The 15,373-nt window shown below is 40.9% G+C and overlaps 1 protein-coding gene across 2 annotated transcripts in view; it reads left to right on the forward strand.

The window, feature by feature from the left end:
- map4k4 (mitogen-activated protein kinase kinase kinase kinase 4) overlaps window positions 1-15,373 on the forward strand; it is a 142,042-nt gene that overhangs the window by 34,163 nt on the left and 92,506 nt on the right. For both annotated transcript variants that reach the window (XM_056232623.1, XM_056232624.1), the window contains exons 3-4: window positions 13,760-13,816; window positions 14,940-15,065. In XM_056232623.1, the coding sequence (XP_056088598.1) occupies window positions 13,760-13,816; window positions 14,940-15,065 (183 nt within the window). The remainder of the gene's footprint in view (window positions 1-13,759; window positions 13,817-14,939; window positions 15,066-15,373) is intronic.

The raw sequence follows: 15,373 nt of genomic DNA on the forward strand, positions 1-15,373 counted from the left end.
TCTGAAACCAATCATTTAATTGATTGAGAATATTAATTTTTAGAACCTTGACTCAAGAAGGGAAGTCGGCAAACGGTCCACTTTTTCAAATTTTTTTTAATTGTTTGAATTAGAGGAGAATAATTGGTCTCAAATAAGTTATAATCTATATCATCCCTGTCCACTGTACCCAATCACCTGAGATCCAGTTTCCATTGGTTTAACTTCAGATGACGCTGCGTCATGATCGCCACGTGTCGATCGCCGAAGTCCTTTAGAAGAAGCTTTAGCCATGTCTTGTCACTCCGTGAGGATTTTCTCAGGATATACGTGTCATGTTGTGTTTAGGCTCATTGGAATCGAGACATCCTGCTCTAAATAAAGTCGTGTGATTTGCTATGGTTTACTGATGTTTCGCAAAGTTATATAGCAAAATGTAATGCAAAAGCCTCAGTTAAGACCATTTCAACGATGTATGACACAAGATGATCTGTTATGCATGATGCTTTTAGAGATCACATTTTCATCACATAGAGGAGTTAGTGACGCTAATAGACTTCAGCTCCAACCAGAGAGGAGTTAGTGAATCTAATAGACTTATAGACTTCAGCTCCAACCAGAGAGGAGTTAGTGAATCTAATAGACTTCAGCTCCAACCAGAGAGGAGTTAGTGAATCTAATAGACTTATAGACTTCAGCTCCAACCAGAGAGGAGTTAGTGAATCTAATAGACTTATAGACTTCAGCTCCAACAAGAGAGGAGTTAGTGAATCTAATAGACTTATAGACTTCAGCTCCAACAAGAGAGGAGTTAGTGAATCTAATAGACTTATAGACTTCAGCTCCAACAAGAGAGGAGTTAGTGACTCTAATAGACTTCAGCTCCAACAAGAGAGGAGTTAGTGACTCTAATAGACTTCAGCTCCACCAAGAGAGGAGTTAGTGACTCTAATAGACTTCAGCTCCAACCAGAGAGGAGTTAGTGAATCTAATAGACTTTAGCTCCAACCAGAGAGGAGTTAGTGAATCTAATAGACTTATAGACTTCAGCTCCAACCAGAGAGGAGTTAGTGAATCTAATAGACTTATAGACTTCAGCTCCAACAAGAGAGGAGTTAGTAAATCTAATAGATTTATAGACTTCAGCTCCAACCAGAGAGGAGTTAGTGAATCTAATAGACTTATAGACTTCAGCTCCAACCAGAGAGGAGTTAGTGAATCTAAGAGACTTATAGACTTCAGCTCCAACAAGAGATGAGTTAGTGACTCTAATAGACTTCAGCTCCAACAAGAGAGGAGTTAGTGACTCTAATAGACTTCAGCTCCAACCAGAGAGGAGTTAGTGAATCTAATAGACTTATAGACTTCAGCTCCAACCAGAGAGGAGTTAGTGAATCTAATAGACTTACAGACTTCAGCTCCAACAAGAGAGGAGTTAGTGAATCTAATAGACTTATAGACTTCAGCTCCAACCAGAGAGGAGTTAGTGAATCTAATAGATTTATAGACTTCAGCTCCAACAAGAGAGGAGTTAGTGAATCTAATAGACTTATAGACTTCAGCTCCAACAAGAGAGGAGTTAGTGACTCTAATAGACTTCAGCTCCAACAAAAGAGGAGTTAGTGAATCTAATAGACTTCAGCTCCAACCAGAGAGGAGTTAGTGAATCTAATAGACTTATAGACTTCAGCTCCAACCAGAGAGGAGTTAGTGAATCTAATAGACTTATAGACTTCAGCTCCAACAAGAGAGGAGTTAGTAAATCTAATAGATTTATAGACTTCAGCTCCAACCAGAGAGGAGTTAGTGAATCTAATAGACTTATAGACTTCAGCTCCAACCAGAGAGGAGTTAGTGAATCTAATAGACTTATAGACTTTAGCTCCAACCAGAGAGGAGTTAGTGAATCTAAGAGACTTATAGACTTCAGCTCCAACCAGAGAGGAGTTAGTGAATCTAAGAGACTTCAGCTCCAACCAGAGAGGAGTTAGTGAATCTAATAGACTTATAGACTTCAGCTCCAACCAGAGAGGAGTTAGTGAATCTAATAGACTTATAGACTTCAGCTCCAACCAGAGAGGAGTTAGTGAATCTAATAGACTTCAGCTCCAACCAGAGAGGAGTTAGTGAATCTAATAGACTTATAGACTTCAGCTCCAACCAGAGAGGAGTTAGTGAATCTAATAGACTTATAGACTTCAGCTCCAACAAGAGAGGAGTTAGTGAATCTAATAGACTTATAGACTTCAGCTCCAACAAGAGAGGAGTTAGTGAATCTAATAGACTTATAGACTTCAGCTCCAACAAGAGAGGAGTTAGTGACTCTAATAGACTTCAGCTCCAACAAGAGAGGAGTTAGTGACTCTAATAGACTTCAGCTCCAACCAGAGAGGAGTTAGTGAATCTAATAGACTTTAGCTCCAACCAGAGAGGAGTTAGTGAATCTAATAGACTTATAGACTTCAGCTCCAACCAGAGAGGAGTTAGTGAATCTAATAGACTTATAGACTTCAGCTCCAACAAGAGAGGAGTTAGTAAATCTAATAGATTTATAGACTTCAGCTCCAACCAGAGAGGAGTTAGTGAATCTAATAGACTTATAGACTTCAGCTCCAACCAGAGAGGAGTTAGTGAATCTAAGAGACTTATAGACTTCAGCTCCAACAAGAGATGAGTTAGTGACTCTAATAGACTTCAGCTCCAACCAGAGAGGAGTTAGTGAATCTAATAGACTTATAGACTTCAGCTCCAACCAGAGAGGAGTTAGTGAATCTAATAGACTTATAGACTTCAGCTCCAACAAGAGAGGAGTTAGTGAATCTAATAGACTTATAGACTTCAGCTCCAACCAGAGAGGAGTTAGTGAATCTAATAGATTTATAGACTTCAGCTCCAACAAGAGAGGAGTTAGTGAATCTAATAGATTTATAGACTTCAGCTCCAACAAGAGAGGAGTTAGTGACTCTAATAGACTTCAGCTCCAACAAAAGAGGAGTTAGTGAATCTAATAGACTTCAGCTCCAACCAGAGAGGAGTTAGTGAATCTAATAGACTTATAGACTTCAGCTCCAACCAGAGAGGAGTTAGTGAATCTAATAGACTTATAGACTTCAGCTCCAACCAGAGAGGAGTTAGTGAATCTAATAGACTTATAGACTTCAGCTCCAACAAGAGAGGAGTTAGTAAATCTAATAGATTTATAGACTTCAGCTCCAACCAGAGAGGAGTTAGTGAATCTAATAGACTTATAGACTTCAGCTCCAACCAGAGAGGAGTTAGTGAATCTAATAGACTTATAGACTTTAGCTCCAACCAGAGAGGAGTTAGTGAATCTAAGAGACTTATAGACTTCAGCTCCAACCAGAGAGGAGTTAGTGAATCTAAGAGACTTCAGCTCCAACCAGAGAGGAGTTAGTGAATCTAATAGACTTATAGACTTCAGCTCCAACCAGAGAGGAGTTAGTGAATCTAATATATTTATAGACTTTAGCTCCAACCAGAGAGGAGTTAGTGAATCTAAGAGACTTATAGACTTCAGCTCCAACCAGAGAGGAGTTAGTGAATCTAATAGACTTATAGACTTCAGCTCCAACCAGAGAGGTGTTAGTGAATCTAATAGACTTATAGACTTCAGCTCCAACCAGAGAGGAGTTAGTGAATCTAAGAGACTTCAGCTCCAACCAGAGAGGAGTTAGTGAATCTAATAGACTTATAGACTTCAGCTCCAACCAGAGAGGAGTTAGTGAATCTAATATACTTATAGACTTTAGCTCCAACCAGAGAGGAGTTAGTGAATCTAAGAGACTTATAGACTTCAGCTCCAACCAGAGAGGAGTTAGTGAATCTAATAGACTTATAGACTTCAGCTCCAACCAGAGAGGTGTTAGTGAATCTAATAGACTTATAGACTTCAGCTCCAACCAGAGAGGAGTTAGTGAATCTAATAGACTTATAGACTTCAGCTCCAACCAGAGAGGAGTTAGTGAATCTAATAGACTTCAGCTCCAACCAGAGAGGAGTTAGTGAATCTAATAGACTTATAGACTTCAGCTCCAACCAGAGAGGAGTTAGTGAATCTAATAGACTTATAGACTTTAGCTCCAACAAGAGAGGAGTTAGTGAATCTAGTAGATTTATAGACTTCAGCTCCAACCAGAGAGGAGTTAGTGAATATAATAGACTTATAGACTTCAGCTCCAACCAGAGAGGAGTTAGTGAATCTAATAGACTTATAGACTTTAGCTCCAACAAGAGAGGAGTTAGTAAATCTAGTAGATTTATAGACTTCAGCTCCAACCAGAGAGGAGTTAGTGAATATAATAGACTTATAGACTTCAGCTCCAACCAGAGAGGAGTTAGTGAATATAATAGACTTATAGACTTCAGCTCCAACCAGAGAGGAGTTAGTGGATCTAGTAGATTTATAGACTTCAGCTCCAACAAGAGAGGAGTTAGTAAATCTAGTAGATTTATAGACTTCAGCTCCAACCAGAGAGGAGTTAGTGAATATAATAGACTTATAGACTTCAGCTCCAACCAGAGAGGAGTTAGTGAATATAATAGACTTATAGACTTCAGCTCCAACCAGAGAGGAGTTAGTGAATCTAATAGACTTATATACTTCAGCTCCAACCAGAGAGGAGTTAGTGAATCTAATAGACTTATAGACTTCAGCTCCAACCAGAGAGGAGTTAGTGAATCTAATAGACTTATATACTTCAGCTCCAACCAGACAGGAGTTAGTGAATCTAATAGACTTATAGACTTCAGTTCCGACCAGAGAGGAGTTAGTGACTCTAATAGACTTCAGCTCCAACCAGAGAGGAGTTAGTGAATCTAATAGACTTCAGCTCCAACAAGAGAGGAGTTAGTGAATCTAATAGACTTCAGCTCCAACCAGAGAGGAGTTAGTGAATCTAATAGACTTAAGCTCCAACAAGAGAGGAGTTAGTGAATCTAATAGACTTAAGCTCCAACCAGAGAGGAGTTAGTGACTCTAATAGACTTCAGCTCCAACAAGAGAGGAGTTAGTGACTCTAATAGACTTATAGACTTCAGCTCCAACAAGAGAGGAGTTAGTGAATCTAATATACTTATAGACTTTAGCTCCAACCAGAGAGGAGTTAGTGAATCTAATAGACTTATAGACTTCAGCTCCAACCAGAGAGGAGTTAGTGAACCTAATAGACTTATATACTTCAGCTCCAACCAGAGAGGAGTTAGTGAATCTAATAGACTTAAGCTCCAACAAGAGAGGAGTTAGTGACTCTAAAAGACTTCAGCTCCAACAAGAGAGGAGTTAGTGACTCTAATAGACTTCAGCTCCAACCAGAGAGGAGTTAGTGACTCTAAAAGACTTCAGCTCCAACCAGAGAGGAGTTAGTGACTCTAATAGACTTCAGCTCCAACAAGAGAGGAGTTAGTGAATATAATAGACTTATAGACTTCAGCTCCGACCAGAGAGGAGTTAGTGACTCTAATAGACTTCAGCTCCAACCAGAAAGGAGTTAGTGAATCTAATAGACTTAAGCTCCAACAAGAGAGGAGTTAGTGAATCTAATAGACTTCAGCTCCAACCAGAGAGGAGTTAGTGACTCTAAAAGACTTCAGCTCCAACAAGAGAGGAGTTAGTGACTCTAATAGACTTCAGCTCCAACAAGAGATGAGTTAGTGACTCTAATAGACTTCAGCTCCAACAAGAGAGGAGTTAGTGACTCTAATAGACTTCAGCTCCAACCAGAGAGGAGTTAGTGACTCTAATAGACTTCAGCTCCAACAAGAGATGAGTTAGTGACTCTAATAGACTTCAGCTCCAACCAGAGAGGAGTTAGTGACTCTAAAAGACTTCAGCTCCAACCAGAGAGGAGTTAGTGACTCTAAAAGACTTCAGCTCCAACCAGAGAGGAGTTAGTGACTCTAAAAGACTTCAGCTCCAACCAGAGAGGAGTTAGTGACTCTAAAAGACTTCAGCTCCAACAAGAGAGGAGTTAGTGACTCTAATAGACTTCAGCTCCAACAAGAGATGAGTTAGTGACTCTAATAGACTTCAGCTCCAACAAGAGAGGAGTTAGTGACTCTAATAGACTCCAGCTCCAACCAGAGAGGAGTAAGTGACTCTAATAGACTTCAGCTCCAACAAGAGAGGAGTTAGTGACTCTAATAGACTTCAGCTCCAACCAGAGAGGAGTTAGTGACTCTAATAGACTTCAGCTCCAACCAGAGAGGAGTTAGTGACTCTAATAGACTTCAGCTCCAACAAGAGAGGAGTAAGTGACTCTAATAGACTTATAGACTTCAGCTCCAACCAGAGAGGAGTTAGTGACTCTAAAAGACTTCAGCTCCAACAAGAGAGGAGTTAGTGACTCTAATAGACTTCAGCTCCAACCAGAGAGGAGTTAGTGACTCTAATAGACTTATAGACTTCAGCTCCAACCAGAGAGGAGTTAGTGACTCTAATAAACTTCAGCTCCAACAAGAGAGGAGTTAGTGACTCTAATAGACTTCAGCTCCAACCAGAGAGGAGTTAGTGACTCTAATAGACTTCAGCTCCAACAAGAGAGGAGTTAATTAATCTAATAGACTTCAGGTCCAACCAGAGAGGAGTTAGTGACTCTAATAGACTTCAACTTCAACCAGAGAGGAGTTAGTGACTCTAATAGACTTCAGCTCCAACCAGAGAAGAGTTAGTAACTCTAATAGACTTCAGCTCCAACCAGAGAGGAGATAGTGACTCTAATAGACTTCAGCTCCAACCAGAGAGGAGTTAGTGACTCTAAAAGACTTAAGCTCCAACCAGAGAGGAGTTAGTGACTCTAAAATACTTATAGACTTCAGCTCCAACCAGAGAGGAGTTAGTGACTCTAATAGACTTGTAGACTTCAGCTCCAACCAGAGAGGAGTTAGTGACTCTAATAGACTTCAGCTCCAACCAGAGAGGAGTTAGTGACTCTAATAGACTTGTAGACTTCAGCTCCAACAAGAGAGGAGTTAGTGACTCTAATAGACTTCAGCTCCAACAAGAGAGGAGTTAGTGAATCTAATAGACTTCAGCTCCAACCAGAGAGGAGTTAGTGACCTTAATAGACTTCAGCTTCAACCAGAGAGGAGTTAGTGACTCTAAAGCCCCTTTCACACAGAGATTCCGGAAAATACACGGATAAAGCGACCCGGGATTTGACCCGGGTTCGTTTGATTTTGCTTCATTCACACTGCCAGTGATTTGCCGGAATCAGAGAGCGCGTTCACACACAACCCGTGTATGTTCCGGAAAGACACGTGACATCGATGTGACATGTAATGTCTCAGCAACGTGTATAGTTTGCTTATGAGCTGCGATTTCTCTCTGGGGAAACCACGATTGTGCATTTTTTTCTCTGATTCGATCATAAACTAGCGCATTACGTACCGTTTCACTAGCCTGCTTTCACTTCACTTCAGCGTCATCATTACGACACGACATTGGTTACGGCTTTTGTTCACACAGCGCGCGTTCCGGGTCTGAACACGGCAATGTTACTAGGTCCCCAACCCGGCATCGATCCCGGCATCAGTCCCGGGTCGTGTTTGCGTTCACACAGAAGGCACTCTGGCAATTTGCCGGCAATTTGCCGGGTTCAAAGCGCTGTGTGAAAGGGGCTTAATAGACTTCAGCTCCAACCAGAGAGGAGTTAGTGACTCTAATAGACCTCAGGTCAACCAGAGAGGAGTTAGTGACTCTAATAGACTTCAGCTCCAACCAGAGAGGAGTTAGTGACTCTAATAGACTTCAGCTCCAACAAGAGAGGAGTTAGTGAATATAATAGACTTATAGACTTCAGCTCCGACCAGAGAGGAGTTAGTGACTCTAATAGACTTCAGCTCCAACCAGAAAGGAGTTAGTGAATCTAAGAGACTTATAGACTTCAGCTCCAACCAGAGAGGAGTTAGTGAATCTAATAGACTTATAGACTTCAGCTCTAACCAGAGAGGTGTTAGTGAATCTAATAGACTTATAGACTTCAGCTCCAACAAGAGAGGAGTTAGTGAATCTAATAGACTTATAGACTTCAGCTCCAACCAGAGAGGAGTTAGTGAATCTAATAGACTTATAGACTTCAGCTCCAACCAGAGAGGAGTTAGTAAATCTAATAGACTTATAGACTTCAGCTCCAACCAGAGAGGAGTTAGTGAATCTAATAGACTTATAGACTTCAGCTCCAACCAGAGAGGAGTTAGTGAATCTAATAGACTTATAGACTTTAGCTCCAACAAGAGAGGAGTTAGTGAATCTAGTAGATTTATAGACTTCAGCTCCAACCAGAGAGGAGTTAGTGAATATAATAGACTTATAGACTTCAGCTCCAACCAGAGAGGAGTTAGTGAATCTAATAGACTTATAGACTTTAGCTCCAACAAGAGAGGAGTTAGTAAATCTAGTAGATTTATAGACTTCAGCTCCAACCAGAGAGGAGTTAGTGAATATAATAGACTTATAGACTTCAGCTCCAACCAGAGAGGAGTTAGTGAATATAATAGACTTATAGACTTCAGCTCCAACCAGAGAGGAGTTAGTGGATCTAGTAGATTTATAGACTTCAGCTCCAACAAGAGAGGAGTTAGTAAATCTAGTAGATTTATAGACTTCAGCTCCAACCAGAGAGGAGTTAGTGAATATAATAGACTTCAGCTCCAACCAGAGAGGAGTTAGTGAATCTAATAGACTTATAGACTTCAGCTCCAACCAGAGAGGAGTTAGTGAATCTAATAGACTTATATACTTCAGCTCCAACCAGAGAGGAGTTAGTGAATCTAATAGACTTATAGACTTCAGCTCCAACCAGAGAGGAGTTAGTGAATCTAATAGACTTATATACTTCAGCTCCAACCAGAGAGGAGTTAGTGAATCTAATAGACTTATAGACTTCAGCTCCAACCAGAGAGGAGTTAGTGAATCTAATAGACTTATATACTTCAGCTCCAACCAGACAGGAGTTAGTGAATCTAATAGACTTATAGACTTCAGTTCCGACCAGAGAGGAGTTAGTGACTCTAATAGACTTCAGCTCCAACCAGAGAGGAGTTAGTGAATCTAATAGACTTCAGCTCCAACAAGAGAGGAGTTAGTGAATCTAATAGACTTCAGCTCCAACCAGAGAGGAGTTAGTGAATCTAATAGACTTAAGCTCCAACAAGAGAGGAGTTAGTGAATCTAATAGACTTCAGCTCCAACCAGAGAGGAGTTAGTGACTCTAATAGACTTCAGCTCCAACAAGAGAGGAGTTAGTGACTCTAATAGACTTATAGACTTCAGCTCCAACAAGAGAGGAGTTAGTGAATCTAATATACTTATAGACTTTAGCTCCAACCAGAGAGGAGTTAGTGAATCTAATAGACTTATAGACTTCAGCTCCAACCAGAGAGGAGTTAGTGAATCTAATAGACTTATATACTTCAGCTCCAACCAGAGAGGAGTTAGTGAATCTAATAGACTTCAGCTCCAACAAGAGAGGAGTTAGTGACTCTAATAGACTTCAGCTCCAACCAGAGAGGAGTTAGTGACTCTAAAAGACTTCAGCTCCAACCAGAGAGGAGTTAGTAACTCTAATAGACTTCAGCTCCAACAAGAGAGGAGTTAGTGAATATAATAGACTTATAGACTTCAGCTCCGACCAGAGAGGAGTTAGTGACTCTAATAGACTTCAGCTCCAACCAGAAAGGAGTTAGTGAATCTAATAGACTTAAGCTCCAACAAGAGAGGAGTTAGTGAATCTAATAGACTTCAGCTCCAACCAGAGAGGAGTTAGTGACTCTAAAAGACTTCAGCTCCAACAAGAGAGGAGTTAGTGACTCTAATAGACTTCAGCTCCAACAAGAGATGAGTTAGTGACTCTAATAGACTTCAGCTCCAACAAGAGAGGAGTTAGTGACTCTAATAGACTTCAGCTCCAACCAGAGAGGAGTTAGTGACTCTAATAGACTTCAGCTCCAACAAGAGATGAGTTAGTGACTCTAATAGACTTCAGCTCCAACCAGAGAGGAGTTAGTGACTCTAAAAGACTTCAGCTCCAACCAGAGAGGAGTTAGTGACTCTAAAAGACTTCAGCTCCAACCAGAGAGGAGTTAGTGACTCTAAAAGACTTCAGCTCCAACAAGAGAGGAGTTAGTGACTCTAATAGACTTCAGCTCCAACAAGAGATGAGTTAGTGACTCTAATAGACTTCAGCTCCAACAAGAGAGGAGTTAGTGACTCTAATAGACTCCAGCTCCAACCAGAGAGGAGTAAGTGACTCTAATAGACTTCAGCTCCAACAAGAGAGGAGTTAGTGACTCTAATAGACTTCAGCTCCAACCAGAGAGGAGTTAGTGACTCTAATAGACTTCAGCTCCAACCAGAGAGGAGTTAGTGACTCTAATAGACTACAGCTCCAACAAGAGAGGAGTAAGTGACTCTAATAGACTTATAGACTTCAGCTCCAACCAGAGAGGAGTTAGTGACTCTAAAAGACTTCAGCTCCAACAAGAGAGGAGTTAGTGACTCTAATAGACTTCAGCTCCAACCAGAGAGGAGTTAGTGACTCTAATAGACTTATAGACTTCAGCTCCAACCAGAGAGGAGTTAGTGACTCTAATAAACTTCAGCTCCAACAAGAGAGGAGTTAGTGACTCTAATAGACTTCAGCTCCAACCAGAGAGGAGTTAGTGACTCTAATAGACTTCAGCTCCAACAAGAGAGGAGTTAATTAATCTAATAGACTTCAGGTCCAACCAGAGAGGAGTTAGTGACTCTAATAGACTTCAACTTCAACCAGAGAGGAGTTAGTGACTCTAATAGACTTCAGCTCCAACCAGAGAAGAGTTAGTAACTCTAATAGACTTCAGCTCCAACCAGAGAGGAGATAGTGACTCTAATAGACTTCAGCTCCAACCAGAGAGGAGTTAGTGACTCTAAAAGACTTAAGCTCCAACCAGAGAGGAGTTAGTGACTCTAAAATACTTATAGACTTCAGCTCCAACCAGAGAGGAGTTAGTGACTCTAATAGACTTGTAGACTTCAGCTCCAACCAGAGAGGAGTTAGTGACTCTAATAGACTTCAGCTCCAACCAGAGAGGAGTTAGTGACTCTAATAGACTTGTAGACTTCAGCTCCAACAAGAGAGGAGTTAGTGACTCTAATAGACTTCAGCTCCAACAAGAGAGGAGTTAGTGAATCTAATAGACTTCAGCTCCAACCAGAGAGGAGTTAGTGACCTTAATAGACTTCAGCTTCAACCAGAGAGGAGTTAGTGACTCTAAAGCCCCTTTCACACAGAGATTCCGGAAAATACACGGATAAAGCGACCCGGGATTTGACCCGGGTTCGTTTGATTTTGCTTCATTCACACTGCCAGTGATTTGCCGGAATCAGAGAGCGCGTTCACACACAACCAGTGTATGTTCCGGAAAGACACGTGACATCGATGTGACATGTAATGTCTCAGCAACGTGTATAGTTTGCTTATGAGCTGCGATTTCTCTCTGGGGAAACCACGATTGTGCATTTTTTTCTCTGATTCGATCATAAACTAGCGCATTACGTACCGTTTCACTAGCCTGCTTTCACTTCACTTCAGCGTCATCATTACGACACGACATTGGTTACGGCTTTTGTTCACACAGCGCCCGTTCCGGGTCTGAACACGGCAATGTTACTAGGTCCCCAACCCGGCATCGATCCCGGCATCAGTCCCGGGTCGTGTTTGCGTTCACACAGAAGGCACTCTGGCAATTTGCCGGCAATTTGCCGGGTTCAAAGCGCTGTGTGAAAGGGGCTTAATAGACTTCAGCTCCAACCAGAGAGGAGTTAGTGACTCTAATAGACCTCAGGTCAACCAGAGAGGAGTTAGTGACTCTAATAGACTTCAGCTCCAACCAGAGAGGAGTTAGTGACTCTAATAGACTTCAGCTCCAACAAGAGAGGAGTTAGTGAATATAATAGACTTATAGACTTCAGCTCCGACCAGAGAGGAGTTAGTGACTCTAATAGACTTCAGCTCCAACCAGAAAGGAGTTAGTGAATCTAATAGACTTCAGCTCCAACCAGAGAGGAGTTAGTGACTCTAAAAGTCTTCAGCTCCAACAAGAGAGGAGTTAGTGACTCTAATAGACTTCAGCTCCAACAAGAGATGAGTTAGTGACTCTAATAGACTTCAGCTCCAACAAGAGAGGAGTTAGTGACTCTAATAGACTTCAGCTCCAACCAGAAAGGAGTTAGTGAATCTAATAGACTTAAGCTCCAACCAGAGAGGAGTTAGTGAATCTAATAGACTTCAGCTCCAACAAGAGAGGAGTTAGTGAATCTAATAGACTTCAGCTCCAACCAGAGAGGAGTTAGTGACTCTAATAGACTTCAGCTCCAACAAGAGAGGAGTTAGTGACTCTAATAGACTTCAGCTCCAACAAGAGATGAGTTAGTGACTCTAATAGACTTATAGACTTCAGCTCCAACAAGAGATGAGTTAGTGACTCTAATAGACTTCAGCTCCAACAAGAGAGGAGTTAGTGACTCTAATAGACTTCAGCTCCAACCAGAAAGGAGTTAGTGAATCTAATAGACTTAAGCTCCAACCAGAGAGGAGTTAGTGAATCTAATAGACTTCAGCTCCAACAAGAGAGGAGTTAGTGAATCTAATAGACTTCAGCTCCAACCAGAGAGGAGTTAGTGACTCTAAAAGACTTCAGCTCCAACAAGAGAGGAGTTAGTGACTCTAATAGACTTCAGCTCCAACAAGAGATGAGTTAGTGACTCTAATAGACTTATAGACTTCAGCTCCAACAAGAGATGAGTTAGTGACTCTAATAGACTTCAGCTCCAACAAGAGAGGAGTTAGTGACTCTAATAGACTTCAGCTCCAACCAGAGAGGAGTCAGTGACTCTAATAGACTTATAGACTTCAGCTCCAACAAGAGATGAGTTAGTGACTCTAATAGACTTCAGCTCCAACAAGAGAGGAGTTAGTGACTCTAATAGACTTCAGCTCCAACCAGAGAGGAGTCAGTGACTCTAATAGACTTCAGCTCCAACAAGAGATGAGTTAGTGACTCTAATAGACTCTAGACCTCACTCAGACCTCAGATGAAAGACTGGCTTCAACACACTTGCCTGTAATCTTAAAGTTACCCTGAACACCTTGCTTCACTGCTTCAGGTGATCTGGTTTGGAGAGTCCTGCACTACAGTGATCGTTAAACAATCAACCCATCTTTACTTCTATAGCGCTTTTTACAACAGATTGTTTCAAAGAAGCTTTTGCAAAGCTTTTCCAGTTCCTTCTGCAATATAACGCTTCTCTTGTACATCGAGTTGTGTGCATTCTGCTGTGACATCACAATCCTGTTGCATTTTGGGTATTAAGTTGCCTGAAGCCGAGGGTCTGTCCATCTAAACTTCTCTTGTCCACTTGCCGGAATGGAACGGTGTTTCCTCCGACGGGAAGTGCTTAGGGAAGACAGCTAGTGTTCGTTTAGGAGGAAGTGGGACACAGTCCATCACAGTCTTGCATTTACAGTGAATTCAGTGAAACCAGAATCATTTCACATCAACCCTGCTTTTCATCCATGTTAATCTTCAGGTTATTGGATTGTGAAGTAATGCTTCCGTTGCAGATTTTTGTCCACAAACTTCAGCCTGTTTTCACTTTAAGCGGCTGAAAATTCAGTGCATCCCTACAGCGCTATTAAAGTGCATGAACACACACACCTCGTTGTTTTGTTTCTGTTAATAATTGTTGCATATTCTAACTTATTTCCTCTGTGTTTCCGTTCAGGGTCGACATGTCAAAACTGGACAGCTGGCGGCCATCAAAGTCATGGACGTGACTGAAGTAAGTGCACTGACTTCACTTCAATGTGCTCAAGTTCAGAATTTACAACAATAATGCGAAAAATACCAAGACAGACACTGAATTTAGACCAAAAGTATTTCTACAGATTATATATAAATACTTAATAACATATTTAAAACATATTTTGTCTAGTTTTAAGCTAGTGAAAACACTTTCTTGATGTGTTGTCATGATTTAGGGAGGTTTGTCATGTATTTAAGACACATTTCTGCCTGCGTGTGGATTTACTTCAGTTTGAACACAATATATTAGACCACAAGAAAGAAATCAGCCTGGTTTGATATGCAAAGTTGAAGTTTATTTACTTTTCTGCTTAGCAATATTACGATTGAATTAACGCATTAAGTACATCAGAAAGTAAAACTACCCATAAATCTATAAAAACAGATATACTAGTGTTACTAGTGTTATTTGCCAAGTGTCAAATATAAACTTTTTACTCCTGGATTAAATGTTGTCAAAAGTTCAGAGGGATTTGGTCTGTAATATCTACAGTGTTAAAAACAGACTAGATCATTATATGAACAAATCATTCAATTACCCCATTCCTAGCCATTTCTAGCATACATTTGATTCATATTATTCATTATTCATGTAGATTTATTCATAATTCATAAGAGCAGAGATTTGTGCTCGTGATGTTTGTCAGTATAACAGTTGCGTATGCTGACATCTGTAAGGCTCAGGTCTCTCGTTCATCACGACACACACACACACACACACACGTCAGCTTTCTGTCCTCATTTAATCGCCCAAACCACCGTGACTGACTGCCTTCAGAAAATAGTTTGAGAAATGTCTCATGATCTGTTTTCTTTTGTTGTTGTTTTTTTTTGCTCAGTTATGCTTATTTATTATAGAGAAAATCTGTCCGTATTATTTTCATTATAGAAGGTAAGGATTGGATTAAAAATTAAAAAAACCTTGCGGAACCCTTCATAGCTTTCGATATTAGCGAAGCGTGTGGAATGATTGGGGTTTATTGCTTGTCGCGTTGATTTACACCAACCAAGTTTGATCGTTTGTCATTTAAAATCCATATAGACACTGACCTCAAATACTACACAACTGTATTCATGACACTTCCCATGTGTGTGTTCAGGATGAAGAAGAGGAGATTAAGCTGGAGATTAACATGCTGAAGAAATACTCTCATCACAGAAACATTGCCACGTATTACGGCGCGTTCATTAAGAAGAGTCCTCCAGGACACGACGACCAGCTGTGGGTTAGTGACGCTCTCTCACTCTCACACACACGACATACTCGAGAGAAACGCTGCATACACAGACACACACACGACATACTCGAGAGAAACACTGCTTACACACACACACACACGACATACTCTAGAGAAACGCTGCATACACACACACACACACAGGCTGAATTTATTCTATTTTTCGCCAACAAAAAAGATGTCAAGTGCAACCATGTAAATCTGACTAAACATGGAGGAAAACACATTCTGCCTCCAGCCCAGACATAAATGCAAGAAATACATGACATTTCAGCCTGTAGACTGATGACAACAGC

This window comes from Rhinichthys klamathensis, unplaced genomic scaffold (genome assembly GCF_029890125.1).
Source record: "Rhinichthys klamathensis goyatoka isolate OS25496 unplaced genomic scaffold, OSU_Roscu_1.1 h1tg000350l_1, whole genome shotgun sequence".
In the NCBI taxonomy this organism is placed as follows: Eukaryota; Metazoa; Chordata; class Actinopteri; order Cypriniformes; family Leuciscidae; genus Rhinichthys; species Rhinichthys klamathensis.